The 20,163-nt window shown below is 42.5% G+C and overlaps 1 protein-coding gene across 2 annotated transcripts in view; it reads left to right on the forward strand.

Moving 5' to 3' along the window:
• The window catches only part of EBF1 (EBF transcription factor 1), a 797,810-nt gene that overhangs the window by 712,425 nt on the left and 65,222 nt on the right, over positions 1–20,163 (forward strand). For both annotated transcript variants that reach the window (XM_086931219.1, XM_086931220.1), the window contains exon 11: positions 16,265–16,353. In XM_086931219.1, coding sequence (XP_086787345.1) covers positions 16,265–16,353 — 89 coding nt within the window. The remainder of the gene's footprint in view (positions 1–16,264; positions 16,354–20,163) is intronic.

Raw genomic sequence — 20,163 nt, forward strand, 5'->3', positions numbered from 1 at the left:
CGATCTCTACCCTTATTAGCACTCCGGCAATCAGTACGGATGAATGTATACAGGAAGAAAACTCAACATTTCAAAAACACAGACAGAAGCAAAATAACATAATAATGTGCTTCAATTAACCTATGTGCACAAAAGGGAAAGCCTACAAGTAATAGGGGCATGATCCATGGGAGGGGTCGCCATAAAAAAAGGAGGGAAATATAACCAACATTGACCACAGAGAAGAAAGCCTTTACAAAGGACACACAAAGCAATAAATTAAAAGCAATGGGTGGGCTGTAAACCCACAGAGTAGATGCAGCATGTTTTAAAGAGACAGTGCATGTGCTGCGTAGGCAAGACCTACAAAATGATGAAATAGCACAAAGCACTTTTTAAGACGGAGATGCCATCAGCAAAGTTCTGCAAGATCCTTCACAAATAAATTAATGAATAAATAAAAACATTTAAGTGGGTGTTGTGGCGATGTAGGAAAAGGATGGGAAACAATAGTAAGTGGGCAGAGGTAGGGGAAAAGCAGCACATGAGACAGCAACACAGCGGGTGGGGGAAAGCAAACAGGTGAGAAAGCAACACGAAGCACAGCTGAGGTAGTAAATTTGATAGTGTAGAAAGAAGCACATGAGAGAGCTTGAAACTCATGAAGACAGCAGCACAGTGTGCAGTGGCAGGTATTTGTCAGGGTTAGATGCACACAAGGGATATACATGGAAAACACATGCACTTTCTTAGAGTGCTTAGGTTTAGTCCCTAAAATTGAGCAATGGAAGGATAAAACCAAGCCAATTATATAGGTAGTAAAGAGGCTATGCTCCAGGGAATGGACAAACACATGACCGTCAAGTTGGGACAATGAAATCCATTGAATAAGAAGTAAACAATTGAGAGTGACAATTAAGCCAACCAATGATAAGCTATGGGCGGGCTGTAAGCTAAGTTCTTGGTAAGCTCACAATAATTATTTTACAATCAAACAACTTGTGCTACCTGGTTGGCTCGACTGAATAACTAAATGTGATTCAGAAGGTCCCTGATATTATAGGACAGCAAAGGGGAACCACGGTAGGAGATAGAGGACTGTTCAGTATAGACAACTGAGTCTGTTGGAAAGGTGTATCCTTATTTATGTCAGTAAAAGTAAGAAGAAGAGGATGTAGTGGTAATGTACGTCTATTTCAAGTCCTTTTTTTGGGGGGGGGGGGGTATTTGTACAAGAAAGCAAATGGGCATTTGAAACATACTATTGATGAGTTACATACAAGTAAAAAATGAACTTGTTACACAAGCATTGGCAAAGGCAATTGGTCAGGCATTGGTTGTTAGTCTTTTGGGTTTGCAATACTTGTTTTGCCATGATTTTTATAAATCATTGTTATGAGAGTTGCCTAAACCGCACCAATAGTAAGAGAAAAACGAATTGGGGGGCGTGGGGGCGTAAAAAAGCTATTTTTTTGTCATAAAAACATTGCCAGTGTAGGTACTTGTACTGAAAGGAACTACCCTGTGTAAGAGAGGAATACCATCACTCACAGTGAAGTCAGGAAATGGCTTCAATAGGTAGACCCTTTAACCCAGTGATACTCAAAGTACGGCCTGGGGGCCGCTTGCTGCCCTCTTGACCTTTACATGTGGCCACCCTGGTGAACAGCAGCACAAGCTGCTGTTTAGTTGCTTAGCACTAATATTCAAAAAAACATTTTATATAAACGAGCAAGCATTTATTAACCTGAAAATAAATGCCTAGCCATTTATTTAACATTTTTTGAAACCTCTTTACACAATCCCTGACTCACGCAGACCCCCTACCACCACCCTGCTGGCAACAGTGCGGCCCTAGGTCACATGACAGCCCGTTCTTTGCCCCCCTGGGCAAATGTTTGCAAGTACCCATTCTTTAACCCTTGCTATGTGCTGTTGTGGGTGAAAGAAAAATGTGCACGACACAACCAACCAATGGATAAAGATGGGTGGTTGAAAGTCTCTTTAAGTAAAATATATGTATAAGTTTACCTAAATGAAAGGGTCTAGCTAATGCCAGACCTAAACATACATGCTGCCCATTATTTGGAACAAATATTGTGATATCAATTAATGTGATGACACTTAGTGTGAGGGCAAAATGTTTGTTTTGTTGTTTCTGCCACCCTAATATTTTTGGTGAAAGGAACTACTGCAATGACGGACATTCAGGTGATCTGACCCTCATTGTACAGTCAGTTGGAGTCATTATTGGGTAAGTTTGATGCTACCCAGATCAAAACTATTCACCCACTACAGTGTATTTTTACTGACAGATTAAATTAGGTCAACATTTCAACATCACAGGACCTACATTCCCCATTCCGTACCCACGAATAATGCATATGTACAGTGAACTTTGCACAGCTACTCCAACATGTCCCCTATTTACCAAATTACAAGTAACAAACACATTTTCAACCAAGCACTGTAAACGGCAATAAGCACCCGACTCCAATCCGAAAGATACTTCATCTCGAGATGGGTATAAAGTGCTATAAACAAGTGTAGCCAGGCCGCACCTAAAGCCCTTTAGGCATAGCAGAGGGCACAAAAGGTTGTACAAATACCTTCACTACATGCAAACACACCCGATTCATGGGGGGAATCCCGATTTTTTAAAGCCAAAATGGCTCTATTTTAGCTGTCTACCGTGTAAAATTGCTTCTACTTCAATTTAAGTCACAGAGGGAAACACATTCCTCCGATCTTTTTCAAAATCTCCCACTTTCCCTTTTTCTAAATGTTGCCATGTGCACCTTTCAATATAATACAATGCATTCTGGTGGATGCATAGAAGGTGTCAAAGTGGAAGAACAAAAGTCATATTTTGGACTAAGAAGATACCGATGTGGAAATTCCTGCAAAATTGTAAGGGGAACGGATTCAAATCTTCTGTGTCCAACTCCCTTGCACTGCTCCTAATGGCTACCGTTAGCTTCCTTGAACAAGGTACTCATTTGTCTTGCTAGCGAATGCACCATTAACCAGGATTCGCATGAATGCCAAGTACGTTGTGACATATTTACGCCAAGTTTTAGTCAACCATGCGTTGCATTCTGGGGCTTGTAGTTACACTTTTGTCATCCCCCACAAGAATGAGTTAAAATCGCACCAATCAGAGCGCTATTTGGTGGAAAACCATGACTCACAGCACTGATGTAGCAAGGTTGCAAAGAATGGGTCCTATAACCTGTGGTTCCACTATAAAACTCCACATTAAACGGTATGCAGTGGGCTCCTCAGACCCTGGTGCCACTACACCTGCTGCATCCACAATAGGTGTTGGGTGTGCCATGGCATGTGACTTGCATGGGTGCATTCTGGGATGTTCTCTACAATGTCGGCTAGCCAAGCTTCATATGTCTCTGGATGGACCACTTGTGCACATTTGAAGGGACCACAAAATTAAAACTGTCTTGGAGTCTTTTATTTTCCAGTTGTGTGCCCCTTTGTCAAACCGTGCCAGGCATTTACAGCCCCCTAGGGTGAGGCTGGCATTGGTGCGCCCATGGACAATATATCATAGAGAAGTCAGACAAACCATGAACCATTTCCATGGTATGTCTTCCAGGACTTGCACTCCTCCAAATTCTACCATTCTAAACTTGTTGTGGAATCTGTATCTCTCTGATGATCCCCTACTGTTCCCTCTCCCTTAGCCAGTCATTAAAGACTGAACCAATTAGAGCCTTATTCCAAGTTCACGAGCGTCGGTTGGGCTGTGCTCGTGACGGATCTGTTCCATCACGACCACGCCCGTTGTCGAATCTTCAGCACAGCGCGAAAATTCGCGCCGCGCTGAAGCGGTTAAAAATCTTACTAATAATGGTTTTCAGCCTGACTGTATGCACTGATAATCAGAACTAATTTGAAAATTTTTGAATGACCGGTACCAGAAATTAACTGCTATTTTTCAACTCAACAACAACTGTAATTGTTCACCCACATGGAAACGCTCCTTTTTTTGCAGTTTTTATATAGTGTGAACTTAATCTGAAGGTATTGGAGCACTTTACATGAGCACCAGTTACATTACACATTCATTTTTGGTAGACACGGGGAAATTACGTGATTTGCCCAGAATCACAGTATGTTGAGACTTGAACCTAGTTCCCCAGTTCCAAAGTCTGCAGCTATTGCAACTAGGCCACATCCCCCTCTCTCTTTGCTGCACACATTAAAGATTACTCATGTGCAAATCTATAAAAGAGAAACAGGTTCCCTTTTCTGAGTGGAAAAAAGCAGCGGGTAAAAATGTGGCATCAAATGTTGACAAATATAAGTCAGTGATGAAATATTCAATTGGTGAGCTTGTTAGCAACAGGTACAGAATTACTTCATCATGCAATAAGGTGGTGCAGTTATGGGCCCCATGTCATATCTAACATCTCCAGCAGGCCATGGATCATTAGCCACTTAATTTACATGCCAGGTCTTACAGGCAAGTATTTACAATGTGAAAAGCCTGACTTTCGGTCCATGAATGCACAGTGCCGTGGAAACAAGATTTAGCTAAAAGGTGGCTCGCCCAGTGCTTAAAACAAGTCTGCCTCGGAAAACACTAAGCAAACTTTGAATAAGCAAATCTTTTTCTTTGAATTTGAACAAAGAGGCGTTAGCAATTACATATCCGTCGTCTTAACCATCCCATTCCTGCAGTGGCGCACCTCAGTAGTGCACAGAGTCCCCCCTTAAAAGAGTTGGGCGAAGCAGTCGGAAATAATCTTTAAAAAAGTTGTGTTGAGGATCTGGAGTAACAACCAGAGCTGCCGACATTGGAAATGGGTACCTGGGTTCAAGTCTCGGCATCTTCTCTACCCATGTCTGAAAAAACCCCAATGCAGCTACATACCAATAAAAAACAAAATAAAACAATGACCAAAACCGGAACGGAAACAAAATGACAAATACCGATAGTATGTTTATTACCAAATAGGCCAATCTGAAACTGAAAGCAATCCAAGATTAAGATTAAGAAATAGCTAAAAGGTAATGGATACAAGTACTAGGTTACTGCTCCATGGGAGGGAGAAAAACACCAAAATGAAGGAGCACAAACACACATTAGCTGCAGAGAAGAAAGCTTTACTGAAGGACATGCCAAAAAACTAATGAAAAGCGATGGGCGGGCTGTAAACCCATAGAGTAAATACAGCACGGCTCGAGGAGACAGTGTATGCGCTGCCTAGGCGAGATCTAAAAAGTGGGTATGAGTTATAAAACATTTTGTACATTAGACAGGCAGTGTTCTTGGAGATAGGCAACCAGTGGAACTGGTTGTGAAAAGGAATTACATGCTCACCATTGTTTAATTAAAAATGAGCCTAACTACTGCATTTTGTATAGCTTGCAAATGTTCGATAGTTTTGCTTGGAATGCCCAAATAGACAGAGCAGAGTTTCTGTAATCATATCTGACTGGGTGAATCCATATGCGATTATGATCCTCAGATGTCACAGTATCACTCACCCTTCTCTGATCAATGATGAATTTACAGCAGACACCCCTGTCCCTCTCCTCGATGCCTATATACTCATCCTCTGCTGGTAATCTTGCCAGTATTCTCTTACTACCCCCTTGAAGATGAGCCCTGTACTGCTCCTAATCCATCAACCCTCTTACACATAGCCCATCCAGGCAGTGGCCTCTACCAATTAGTTGTGGGTTTGCCGGTGGGTAGGACTGCAGAGGACGTTTCTTCTGCAGCGAATGTGTGTATACAGGGTGTGTGCTTGTTTGTGTGTATGTCCCCCGAGGTCTTGCGTGTGTGTGTGTCTGGGATGTTCGTATATGGTTCTGTTTTCTGTGTGTTTCTGCAGGGTGTGTATGTGAATGTAAATGTGAGCCCGTGTGTGTGTGTGTTTGTATGCATTGTGTTTCAACTGTGTTTTTTACCCATGATGAGCATGTCTAAATCGTGCGCCTGAAGGGGACAAATCTCCACTGTATATGCATGCACTTTCCGGAGGCATGCTTGTGTCTAAAGGGGGTGTGCTTATATACTGGTTTAATGTGTTTGTCTATAGGAGGTGTGGGTTCCTTAGACGCTGTTGCTGACCAAGGATGTGAACTTTTTATCGCTTCAAATGCAGCTCCTCAGTGGAGATGATGTTGCTGCACTCTCCACTTTTAAAGCACCTATATCAGGAATGAAAACTGGAGGTAGAAAAGGAAAGAAGGCTAAAAGACAGAAAGCAAGAAGCGGACTGGCGACAAAGAAATAAGTGCCTGTAATGGCAGAAAAAGATGGGGAAGGGCAGAATGAATTTAAGTAGAAACAATAAAGACATCAGCAAAACAAGCATGAGCAATGATAGGTAAGACTGCAAACCAAGGAGCTAGAACTAGATAGGAGGGTATGTGTTATTACTAATCTGCAGGTCACTGGTTCCAATTCTTCCAAGATAGCTTAGTGGGCTGTTAAGTAACTGCTGAGATCCATGTTCAGTCTGCATTTGTGTGGCACAGTATGCAGGTGCTGACATTTGTGCTTCTACAATGCACAGCATGCTATATGCAGGTAGTGACATATGTGCTTCTGTACTGCAGAGTATATTGGTGGTGACACATCTGCTTCTGTGCTACACAGTATGCACTGGAAGCAGACAGTGGCATCTAGTTCTGTCCTGTACAATAAGCAAACAGTGATGCTGTGCTCCTATGCGGCACAGTGTGCAGGGGTGAAGCATCTGCTTCAGGGCTGCACTCAATGGACTGTGGGGCCTATTCACAAAAGTAAACTTACATGTGAATAAAACTACATGTGTAAGTTTACTCTTACACTTTTTTAGTAACTTTACTACTTTTGACTATTTGCTATTAACTATTTGGCTTTACGAGTGTAAAGTTACTCATAAGTGTAGAATTACTTGTCCCCAGCCGCTGAAACAGGGCTTGAGGTCAGTAAAAACATCATATACAACAATTAAGTTACTACTAGAATTGACTGTACAACAATATTTGATGTCTCACACGCTTGGCGAACACCTCCCCAATCAGAGCGGAGATCTACCTATGGTAAAGTATAGAGATTTTTTTTTAAATGTTTTAAATATTTGTAAATTAAATTTTATTGTGAAATAATTTAATATATGTATTTTAAATGTAGAATCATTGTTTACAAATGCTACTGCACTCAACTAAATTGTTATTAAAAATGTAATTAAGTACAACAGATGAAATTTAAATGATTTAATAAGGATTTAATTTAAAAAATGAACCACACTCACCTAAAGTACAATGTTCGTTTATTATGCATTAAAATTTGCTAAAGGATATGTATAGATTTTCAAAAAAATCAAGTTACATTTATTTTTCAATTGAAAAGATGGTTATTAAAATATTTTTTTTATAATATTCCCTTATAATTTACATTGTATTTATTAATATTAAAATGAATTTTTATACTTTTTAAGAAATATAAATGAATTAATTTATGTGAACAATATTTCTTAGGATGTTTTATTTAAGTCCCTACCTCCATTTTTCTCATGGGAGGATGTTACTGTAGCTGTGAATTGCCATGGGTGGTTCTGGACTTACACCAGCTCTGAGCTGGAGTACATTTACAATTTACTATAGTCGACTAATATTTACACATATGTACATGGTATGGGATAAATAGGGCAATAAGACAATAAGACTATCACCCCAATGTTTACATACTGGAGAGCCTCCAACTAAATTTTAGTACACCCTAGGACCATTATCTCAGTTTTTGTGCGCAATAACAGTCCCAACGTTTATAGACTATGTGACCAACAGCCCAATGTTCAGATTCACCAGCAAAGGGAACGACCAAAGCAGTGTCGCTGACTAGAGAAATGTGGTCCTGATATTCTCAAGCTGTAGCACCACTTGGTTAATATTAACAGGCAATAGGACAACCATCTCATTATCAACAAGCCTTGGAACTACCATCCCAATATGTATAGCCTCAGTGTGTTTCTGTTTTGGGACCGCAGGCACAATTTGCAGTCCTGTGAATCCCAGCTGCATCTTTACAGTCTATGAGAGAACTTACCCAGTATTTTACTGGCTAGTCTTTGACCATTAATCCTGAGTCCACTGGTTCAGAGTGAGGGAGTACAGATATCTACTAAGAACTGATAACTGCAGTGATCCTTCACTGAACATGTGTAGCAGAGTGTTAGGAGTTGAATGAAGGGATGATTTTAGAAGTTTCGTTTTCTGCTTTTGCCATGGAGATTTAAACTGAGAGATTTAAATTTAGAGATATGTTGCCAGTGATACGATTGCTGACAGACAGCCAGTGCAGCCTTCTGGTTGCTGTGATGTTATATCTTATAGTAAGCCCGCAGATGAAGCGGACTTTGGGGTTTAAAACAATGTTTGTGGAAGGGAGGGAAGTGTGTCACTGCAAGGGTTCCTGCTATAAGCATCTCTTGTGCTATCTGTTAAGCGGACCACCTCAGTCCTGGCGGGCGGGGAGAGGTAGTTACTCACTGCCTTTAGATACTGAACTTGAGAACAAAAGTTTTAAAATGGCTGAAGCCTCAAAGCAGAAAACCCTCTGGTGTCTACATTTACCCTGGGAATTATTTGCCTTTGCAGCTAAAAGAAAGGTCGAGTGAATCAGTGTAAAGTGGTAAAAGCAGATATCTGAGAAAAGGTGGTGTCCTTTCCGGATTAAAAGAAACATCTAGCTAGCTTTAGTTTTGGCCAACAGACCCTTGTCCAGCATATTGGATCTGACCCTGTCCAGCTTATTGGAAAGACACCTGGTGAAGGTGTGGACAGGGTAATTTTAAGGATTTTGGGGGCCATGTTCAGAATAGCATTGAATTTATGATCTAATTTCAGCTTGTTATGCCCTCTTTGGCCAAGTCGCTGACACTACACCCGCAGACTGATTCAAATTCTAAATGTGTTTCCATCTAATATTTAGGGATAGTGATGTGTGATTTCAATGGTGTAATATAGCAGCAGTCCACTAATATTATTGCAAATAATCTCTGCGACCCCCTGACATTTCTTATATGTGAGGTCCTGTTTTGATCTAAAAGGAACTTTTTTATGGATGTTGCGTGGTATTGAAAAACAAATACGATTTCTCTGCAGAATATCGCTAATTGACACCCACAGAGTGCCAGCATGAAAAATAAATTAAAGGAAAATGGTATTGAGAAAAATCTATGTTTAAAAATCATTCAAGGTCATCAGGGCAGGACTGTGTGGAGAACAGAGCCCTATCTATCAGGGTCCCCCTGAAAGGCTGAGAGACTGTGGCCAAGCCTTAAAACGTCTCTATGTGTGGAAGGTATCTTCAGAGCCTGAAAGGTGCTGCCATGGCTGCTTGTCGTCAGAGACTGGCTGCTTGCCTCCCGACCACGGAGACTGGTGTGATAAGGAGTGTGCTCACATTTGAAAGAAGAGCTGTTGGAATAGAAGGACCCCCTGCGTTCAAAGGATGGATCACCAGCTCTATCATAAACCACGGGAAGGTCAAAACCCAGTGCACTAGCAAATTCTCTGCACGTCATCACCCAATACGGAGGATTGCCCTGGCGTCTCCCCAGGCACAGGAGCCCAGCTATCACGTGTGTTATCGAAATCAGCCTTCTCCCCGGTCATTGTAACCAGCGGTATGGTTTATAGCGGGCCACTAATTCGCCAAAAGATGAAGAACATGTTTAAGATATATGGTCCTGCCGACTATGATGCTAACAACATCCCAGGACTGGTTGTGCTTCTCACACTTGAACGCTAATGGTACAACTCTGCAAGTCAACGTTGTGGTGAGCAGGCGTCCAAGCTCATGGCACGTCACTCCGTTGCGCTCGCGCTGCGATACCTCCCCAGTGGCAGAATGCGCTTCCTAAATACTATAACAAAACATAGCAATTCAATAGGCACATTAAACCCGCACGTGGCCTACTGCGCGAAATACAATACTAATAAATAAACGCCCCTGGCTTGGCGCAGGGCCCTACTTGCCCGCGGCGTCCTCGCCGAGTGGGAAACCTCGAGCTGAAAATAACTTACGATAGGGCGCCCATTTTTATCCACGACGGACCCATTTTTATGGAATCGCTCGCATTTTACAAGGTGCCGCCGCAGATTTACTGCCAAGGAGACGTGCGCGCCTTTCGCGACTCGCGCCCTCATTCGCACGAAGTTTCTTTCCTGGAGGGTTCCGGGAATAATTCACCAAATGGGAGGAATAATAAATATTATGCCTGAGCGGGAGCGCCGGCGGAGAGAGCAGACAGATATTGCTCACCTGGGTGTAATTTTGCTTAATTCACACAAGAGACAAGCTGAGAGTTTACTGTTTGGAAGAGGGGAAGCAATAGCTAAATCTCCTATTTGCAAAAATGATTACATTATCGTAAATGAAAATGCTGTTCTATTAGGCGCTCAAAGAGCCTATACATTCACAAGAAGTCTTTTAATAAAAAGTTACCTGAAGTTTCAGAGCAACTTAAAAAGCCGTAAGTGTGGGGAAGGTACTTAGTCTGACGTGGCTGTCTTCTGGAAGGGTAATTATTGGCTCTTTGCTCGCCTATGTAAAACATTCTTCTTTTCTAAATGCGTTCTCGGCCACTTTACGATAGGGTTTTTTTTTCTTTTACATAAAAAGTGTTCGCTGTCAATCACGGGGATTTCAGATTTCTTTCCTACGGTGATTGACGGCCTTTTTAGATTTACAAGTTGACAAGTTAAAGGGTTCGCGGTGTAATTACACCCATCTCGCGTTCTATGGCTTTCAATTTAAATGTCCTTTTAAAAAGGGAGAGGCTCTCCTACCTGAAGAGTGGGGAGTAGCCGTCTTGGGGTGTCAAGGAATATCTCTTCCATTAGCCTGAGGACCCATCTCAATTAAAATAAATGGCCCTCGAGCGCCATTTCGCTGTTATTCTGAATGTGGGGCGATGGGGGTGGTTTACCAGCGCCCAGTGCGGTTTAAGTCTTTGTCTTGGCAGGCGGGTGTGCAAAGATCTCTGACGAAAATTAGAAACCTGTTCATTGACTTTATTCATTTGTCCGATGTGAGCCTTTGAACTAAGTGCACTTCTGTTTGACTGGCTATTAGGCTACTGACCAAATACCGAATAAATGCTAAATGCAAATCCGTGCCCATGAGCTGCTGACCCCCGACCTAACATGCCTGGAAGGCAGGGTGTGCGCATAGTATTGTTCGTAGTGCGGCTGTAGTGGGCAGTGGTGGTGTCAGACCTGACCCCTGCTTCCTGCCACGCGCTCCTTGATAGTTGGTTGTTGGTGTCTTGCTCTTGCAAACAGTTGAAACCGAGGCCTGGCAGAGCCGTGCACTCCTGAATCTTTGGACGGCTGAGACCGAGGCCTGGCAGACCTATGCATGGTGGGCAGGCCCTGGCGCTCTAGCCTTGCACCATGTCAAGCACTAAGGCCTAGTCGTACCGCCTGCCAGATCTCTTCCACCTTTGGAGGGTGATGCCCATGTTATGTTAGGAGTGTGTGTCGTTATATTGTGTATGTTATATTGTGTGTGTTATCTTATGTTGTGTTATATGTTGCTGGCACTTGTATAGCAATGTCCCACTGCTCTTGGTGCAAGTGGGTTGTCGGGATGTGCATTGCTGCAGCTTTTTGGGCAGTGTAGAAGGTGCGGGCTGGAGGTGTGGCATAGATTGGGAGGGACATGGTCCAGAGGCAGGTGAAGGGGAATGGTTTGTAATGGCACACAGGTAGGGAATCTATTATACATCTTCAAAGGAATAGTGTTAGAGTTGTTGGGTAAAATGTCTGAATGTTGTATTGAGAGTAGCAGCACCTTACCAGGTGCTTGGCCTTCGGTGCTATGAAAGCTGTGTCCTTGACAGAGGCTGCAGTAGTGGGGGCTGCATGGCTCAGGTGAAAAGGCCCGAGCAAATACAATTTTACGAAAAGATAGACACCTTGTTTTATAGGATCTACGACAGTACACTAAGCAGGAAGTTCAGACCAATAGTTGCCAGCCAATGACACCTCAGAGTGAGATCGTGCCCAGGAGCTATGGCAGATTCAAGTAGTTGGCAATAGGCAGGATTTTAGGTCTTCCTTTTTGGGCAGGTTACTGTGTATGGTGTGAAGGTGTCATGAGATAGTGTTCCAAAGCTTAGTGTGGTATGGCCATGTGGTACGATGATGCTGATCAAATGGTGAAGTTGAAAAGGACTTGGACAAATGTAGTTTGAAATAACTCATGCCCAAGTTCATCTACTGCTCTTTGTTTACTGTGAGATAAGAACATATGGTATCCCAACTGGTATTATTCAAGGACAATTAGTAAGGATATGTATACCCAGTCCTGATAATGCTCCCGATTAATGTGGATCGAAACGCCGTTGACCCTCCAGCGCGATCATAGGCGCGACACACAAAGTGGTCCACGAACAACACATTGAACTTAAAATAGAAACAAACTCTTGAAGTTACCTGAAACCACATTGTGCCAATACTCACTGTATATTCTTGCACTAGTCACCTTGCGCCGCCCACGCTGATCACATTGTCACCTGCGTCGCTACCTTGGTTTTCACTTACATACCATGAGCACCACGTGCAATTTGGGTTGTTCCCAATTATATTATTTATGTACTGCAGTGCTGTCACAACTGCAAATTGTTTTTCTTTACCTCTCTCCCAAATGTTTATATAAATGATGCCATGAGCACATGCTATAACCATATAGAGTCTCCTTATTTCCTTTTGGATAATGTTGTATACATATCCTTACTAATTGTCCTTGAATAATACCAGTTGGGATACCATATGTTCTTATCTCTTCATACCCCAATCCCAACACGGTTGACAGGTTTTTGCTCCTGTTGTTGAAACAAAACTTTGTTTACTGTAGCGTGCTTTGAAACCAATGCGGGCACATGCTTGGAATCTAACGTGAGGCAGGTAGCACATAGGCTTTTATTAGTTTCTTCCCAGGTTTGGTAGCAGTCTGGCTGCTGACTTTTGGACTTGTATGTAAAATAGGAAGACTGGAAATCCAGAGCAGAGTTTATGAGTTAGTCCAAGCCTGATACACTAAATAGACACATCATCTGCTGGCTAGTTCGAGGATTTAGCGAGCATACCTCGGTGCCCCTTTCTGGCCTGAAAGCTAAGTGGGTATTGAACCTTGGTAGGGCCCTCCTGGAGAAGGATGGACTTGAAATATTCACTGCTCCTAGAGGAGCACCCCGTAATGCCCTGAGGGGCTTTTGTATTGGCACACTTTTTATGTCTGTGGTGGCCCCCAAAACAGACAGGGGTACCACCAACGTAGTGAAGGAGGTGTGGGGGGCTGCTGGAGTGCAGCAGCTGCCCCCTAAAGTACTGATCCCATGTTTTTGGGGTCAAGAAATCCATAACCCACAGGGATTTTAATTCATATTTTAAAGCACTCCATAGGCTAGAGCTTTTTTTCTATAGCTCGGAGTGCTGTGTTTTTAGGGGATGATTTTATGGATACAGTTATTGTGGCCTGGAAATGTCTAAAGGAAATTCATGTACTAAAGTGCTTTCTGGGGGCTAAGTCTATGGTCGGATGTCAATGTAGTCAAAATGTGATGCTCTCGAGGGTTGTTTTTATGATTGCACTTTCATGGTTCAAAAGTCTACAGAAAGCACACAGACACATGTTTTGTTCATTTTAAAATGCTTTATTATTAAAATAATGTTGACAATGATTATAATAGTGCAAGTGCTTTTTATTAACATTAATAAGTGAATTCACTCATGATTTTTATTATTGGTGATTGCATTTAGGTACAAAATGATGTTTTTTAACATGCAGTTTGCTGATCTTGAACCTTTGATCTAGCCTATAGGCTTACTGTAAATGTTTGTATGACCCCTTTGGGGGGCAGAGTTAATCATGCAATGCCATCTGTGTTTTTTACATCTACCAATGTATATATTTGTAAATTATTGGGTAGTATTTAGTAGTGTGTGTGTGTAATAAATGTACTTCTTTTTCTAAAGAGCCAGTACTGATTGGACAATCATTCACTGAGTGTTATTATTCCATGACAGTGAATGGTGATTACTAGACCACACCATCTCCTATGTGTAGGCCTTGGACTTCTCAGCTTGGCTACTCAGAGAGTCAAGCACTACAGCGGGGTGCTTTGTTCCCAATAAGGAGAATGGTCAACCAATTACTTGAGCAGGCCACACAACAAATAACCCAATTTCCTACAGCAACACACTATGATTTAGAAATTTAAGAACTGACCTATTGGTACATATGTTGGCTATTAAAATGACGTCTAGTATTTTGCAGCCAGTACATAGTTCATCTACTGTTGGCACTGGGAATTCCACAAACTGGCCTCATATTTTAAAAAGTTTCCTTGTGGTAGGGTTCTATCCCACTGAGATCCTGAAAGGGAGGGTTGGGTTTGCTCGGGTCTCTTGATTGTATTTACAACCCACCAGAATCAAATTTTACCAGTTGCTCTGACCCTAAGAGGCATGAGGGGAAGGCTATTCAGTGAATATATGACGTTACAATGCATGCAATTACAACACATGCTTTTACAACGCAGTCTTTACTTCGCAACTACTATTACATTGCATGAATTTAAAAACCCATGCCATTGCAATGCATTTTTTTAACTCCCATTACAACGCATACCATTGCAATGCATACCATTACAACGCCTATTACTTTTAGGGCAACAGTAGGGTAAGTGTTGTATAGTGTAGGGGTAAAAATTACTATTCTCACTCCAGTGAGTGCAACAATAGGGAAAGTGTTGGATAGTGTAGGGGTGAAAAATACTATTCCCATCTACCCCAAATCCCATACCCACCATAATACTAAAAAAATCTCCATTACTTACTTTATAATGCGTCATAATGGCATGCGGTGTAATGGCATGCGTTGTAGTGACATGCATTGTAATGGCATGCATTGTAATGGCATGCGATGTAAAGGCAGTTGCGTTGTAACAGTTGCGTTCTAAAGGTAGGTCGTTGTAACGGCTGTTTCCCCTATTCAGCATCTCTTTGAGAGGAAAGAGGCATTCAGTAAATAATGTTTTCTAATTTCCTGACAGTGAAAGAAGTTTATTAAGTTGCATGGGTTTACAATGCACCATCTGTACCTGCTTGCATTTGAAGTAGTCCCAGACATAAATCTACATATTTTTTGTTTCTCAGAAAGGCCTAACGCCAACCTGGCAGTGGTCGAATGAGTTGACAGTAGAATAATTTTTTTAAGTATATGGTGAACTACCCTTGTAAGGAGTTTAGCTGGGCAAGTTGAAATGGCATGTTAAAGACATGCCTTTCATTGTCAAAGTCAGTAGTGTTGAGTGATTTCATGAGTAGAGATTTTATGTAGATTGTTTTAGATATACAGTGGACTCACTTGTTACCTACTTAGGTGCCATAAAGAGGGAGGTCTGAAGCCATGACATAGGGATGGGTGAGACGCACTACCAAGTTAAAAAGAGAACAATTGTTTGTAGGGGATGCCGTCTTGATTGCTCTGACTACAATGGTAGTGCAGTGATATCGAGGAAGCATATGGGAGTTATAGCTAAGTGCAAAGTAGACATTGATCAGTTATAAAGTTGGCAGTAAGGTTATTGGGGTTTCATGTAGCGCTTTAGTGGATGTTGGTATCTTTCCCAGTGAATGCTCAGAAAGATTTCACCAGGTTTAGTGAGGGTGTTTTTCATTAGTGCATGTCAGAGTGTTTATGCATGAGTGTATGCATGTGTTCCTTAGGTCATCATTGAACTTGAAAATTGTGTTCCATGCAATTGGTAATGTGTTTAATATTTGTATGTAGCAGACTTTTTCTGCTTTGTCCACTGCTGCTCGATAATGTTTTGGGTGGTGTGTAGTGAGTTCACGAATACCGCTTTAGTTCTCAATTTCTTGCTCAATGTTTTTGGAGCTTCGTGCTAGATCTTCTTACAATGCTCTTCATTAGTAGTTTGGCAGGCTGTAAAAAGGGGCAAGGATATTATACCTTCGTTGTCACTGTTTCAAGAGACCAAAGACGGAGAGTGTGAAGGATGGGAGAGTTTTAAGGGCAGTATTGAGTCAAGGACGGATAGCATACTAGAACATGAGTTGGGTTAAAGGCGATGTAGAATGTTGAGTGTAAAAAAAATGTACCATGCTCCACTTGTTCTTCAGATAGAGCAGGGACTTTTATTCCTGATCCTATTAATTCAACCCCATTCAGATACAAAACTGTCACAATGTAAGAACGTGAACTAACACTGATTATCTATGTTTTTTGCAGCTCTGAATGAACCCACAATTGACTATGGATTCCAGAGGCTGCAAAAGGTGATCCCCAGACACCCCGGAGATCCTGAACGATTGCCAAAGGTCAGAAATACTTTCCAGATCTCATTTTATTGCCTATCAATTTTACGTTTTATGCTGTTAAGGAAGTGTATCCTGCAAATCCATTGCCAAACGTAGCATTGACTGTCTTTGCCCACAGAAAACCTAATGGTGTGGAAATGCATCTTCAGTCCATGAGCATGTGAATATTTTAGCATAGAGTCTTTAGTCAACTGTGGATAGAGTATTCTAGAACTTCATTGTTTGGTGAGGCAGTCTAGAGAATTTGAAGTCTTTATCCCCAGTCTGTAGATTCAGAAAAATTCTGGAACTTCATCCTCTATGCGTGTCACACTTGTGCTGAAAATGAAGCCAAGAGTTTAATTGAGGGCCATGCAGGCTGAAGAGGAGGAATTATTGTTCATATTGTCAGGCTGCGTATTCTGAGACGCCATGCTCAGAGCGTGGTAGAGTGCCGCTCCACCACAAACGCATTGTTATCTCCGTGCTTGCTACCAAGATGAAGCATGTTCTTCAATCTGTCTGTAGTATATGGTGAGAATGGCAGCAGCGCAATCACTAATTACAGATCCTTCTTTGCTTTCCAAGCAAATGCCATGATTTCTAGATGAGGGCGTGGTCAACCTTAGAGAATAAGGTTCTCCTTACAATGAAATTGTCAACTTACATTTATTGACAAAAAAGCCGAAACAGTCACATAAAAATAAGGAAACCACAAACTGCCATGTTTGTTCCTTTTTTTCTTATTGGTCTATGATCAGACTTGCATTCTTCTTCAGGGAGGGTAAGGCAAGGAGGAGCCTGACCCCATAACATATGGACCACTGTGGGGATGATCCATCTCTCAACACCTTATGTTCAATTACGGTTCCAGCGCCTGCATTGCTCCTTGTGTGGATATGAGTTGCAAGAATGTAGATGCATTGGACAGAGGTTTTGGAGAACCATTCATCCTGTGCACATCGAATGGACAGGGTGGGAGCTAGTGCTGAAGGAGGGGGGTCGCACTCAGTGGATATGTGACATTGGGTTACAATCTGCCAATGGGTTCTGCGATATCTATAAACAGTATAATATCTCTACGTGTGTACAAGCTCCCTGGAACACCATTTTGTCATATGATTTATAAATCCAAATATATGCCTATTCAACTCAATATTTTCTTCATAACCCTGGTTCTGGTTTTAAAAAAACCATTTCAAATTAACCAAATTAAAAACCTCAGTGAATTAACCCCTTTTTAATACCCTAAGTAAAGATAAAGTGATGCCTCTAACTGGCTTAGCGCACATAGTGCTAATTTGACAATACGCCTTTGAGGAATTGTAAAATAGACAATCTTTCTATCAAGCAGTGCAGTGGCTAAGAGGTTGTAAATTTTTCCAGTTCGCTGGGGAAGGATCCCTGAATACTACTGCCTTTTTTAAGGCTTATTGTAGTAGAAAACCTTCAATTTTTGGAGATTTTAGGTTTCACTCATCGGATTGTAGCATCTTTTTATTATCGGAAATAAGTCTTGCTTTTTTCCTTTGGAGTTTCTTCTCTGTCTCTATAGCCACCATGTCAGATCTCTTTAATAAATGCCTTTCATGTGGAGGAAATAAGTCCTACAATGGAAAACACGATGTATGGGTCATCTGCCTCCTGGATTCAAAGTCCATCACAAAGCGCAAGACATGCTTTGAGATGCCATATGGGCACCTCAGGGACAGGAATGTAGTTTGCTATAGGCCCTAAAGTTTAGGGTGAATCAGGGAGAAGTAGGCCCTTTAGCTTCACCGTTAAGCACGATATTGCTTTCACAACGGGCATGTCAACTCACAAAGTTATTCCCTTAAGTGCGGCCGACTACTATGGCAATAAGGGCCTTTTGAGGCCCAAAAATATTTTTGCTTTTAGTCTGTTTTTTTCTAGATTGATGAAGCATAGAAGATTCCCCAGGAGTAAAGTTTTTGAAACACCTTCCCAAAGCAAGACCAGTATTGGCAATGTCAAAAGGCTGGCGGCCAACGCAAGACCTGTTGGTTTTTGACAATGCTTGTTATTGCACCTGGCTCGTGAGATCCCTAAAGCTGTCTGTAGGCCAGACCTACAAAAAGGAAGTGAGTCAAGATGTCAGAATTGCAAATTCAGAAAGAGAGAGAGCGGAAAAAGTAACCAGATGGAGGAATCCTGTAGAAATAGACTAAAGGGGAAAGCCTTTCGTGATGCGGACTGCCAGTTCGGTCCACGCAGGCCATCCGTGGTGGCTTGCAGCCAGGAAGTCTGAGGCGGGGTGCGCCTTCTGCACTCCTGAATCGCCAAGTGAAACCGAAGTCTAAGTAAGAGAGCTGAAAGTGGAGGAACCCCGAAGCAACCCTTGACGCATCCATCCTTCCCTCTCCTGGCGCATCCATCCTTCCCCCTCCTGGCGCATCCGTCCTCCCCCCTCTCCAGCCCGGCAGGACGCGTCCGGACCGCACCGAGGGAGGATGTTTGTAGTCACAGTTCATCGGTTCACATTAGCCTCATGCTGAATATTTAAACACAGAACAATTTGAAGACATCACGAAAGGAGACAGTGGCTGCACTTTCATTCGGAACAGCCAGGCCTCATCTAATAATAATTTAGTAAATCAGCCATTTAGTGGCTCACTTGCGCTCAGTGATTGTGCCCGATAATATCCTGCATAACTGCAGACAGCCAAATCCCATTCCGCCCCAGGCCACGGGTCCCCCAGGGATAGCAGAGCATGGTTACTTCCCCAAACTCCCCCTTCCCCTCTTCTACCTCAAGAGGGGAGTGTCAAAGTACATTTACTAACGATTTATCCTTCTCACGGCAAAATAAAACAAGCCTTGGCAAGGCCTATGGGCCTGGGCTTGGCTGCCAGCCTTTTGGATTTGTCAGCGGCTGTTTGCCATGCTTGTTATGTCGCGAGTGCCAGTCAGCTTTTAGCAGGTCGTAGGCGAAAGGATCTTGAATACAGTACCAAAAACCTACATTTGGCTTAAAGCTCGCCTATTGCTTACGATTGGATGGCTTTATTGTCATTTTCAGGCGCTTGTTTCTTACTTGATGGCTTGCTTTCCTCTTTTTGGGACTGTCCACCCCCTGAAGCCCCTCTCTTTATCATCCATTTGATTGGCTGACTTGCATATTTTCACTGCTCACAATAAAATGTTTCGTTTTCATTAAGCACGACATGAGAATGCATTATTATTATTATTATTATTAAAAGAGATTTGGTACCGCGCACATTCACCAATTGGTTTCTTGGCTCTCAAGACCAGGCGGGAGAAGAACATTCAGGGTCAGAGCAGCTAACCGTGCGCCAGACGGAACAGGTGGGTTTTCAAAGAACTGCGAAAACAGCAATAGTCGGTGGACAAACGAATAACAAGAGGGAGGGAATTCCAGGTAGTGGGAGCAAGAAAAGAGAAACAAGCGCCCCCATGTTTTTTACGGTTGAACCTGGGAGTGATCAGCAGATTGTGAGCCGACGATCTGAGGTGACGGGGAGGAACATAAGCGTGCAAACAAGAAGAAATAAAGGCAGGGGCACAGGTAAACAGGGATTTAAAAATGGTACAGGCCATTTTAAAAACACACCGTTGCGCAACTGGGAGCCAGTGTAGAGTCTTCAGCAGAGGGGTGACATGCTGATGTTTAGGTTGCTGAAAGATTAGTCTGGCTGCCTGATTCTGAACCAGTTGGAGTCGGGAAAGGTGACAGGCAGGAACCCCCACGTATAGACAGTTGGCATAGTCTAGACGTGAGGTGATGAGGGCGAGGATAACAAGAATAAGGGCCTCTTGGGATAAAAACCTGCGAATCTTCCCGATTCGGCG

The sequence above is a fragment of the Lissotriton vulgaris genome, chromosome 7, assembly GCF_964263255.1.
Source record: "Lissotriton vulgaris chromosome 7, aLisVul1.2, whole genome shotgun sequence".
Taxonomy (NCBI): Eukaryota; Metazoa; Chordata; class Amphibia; order Caudata; family Salamandridae; genus Lissotriton; species Lissotriton vulgaris.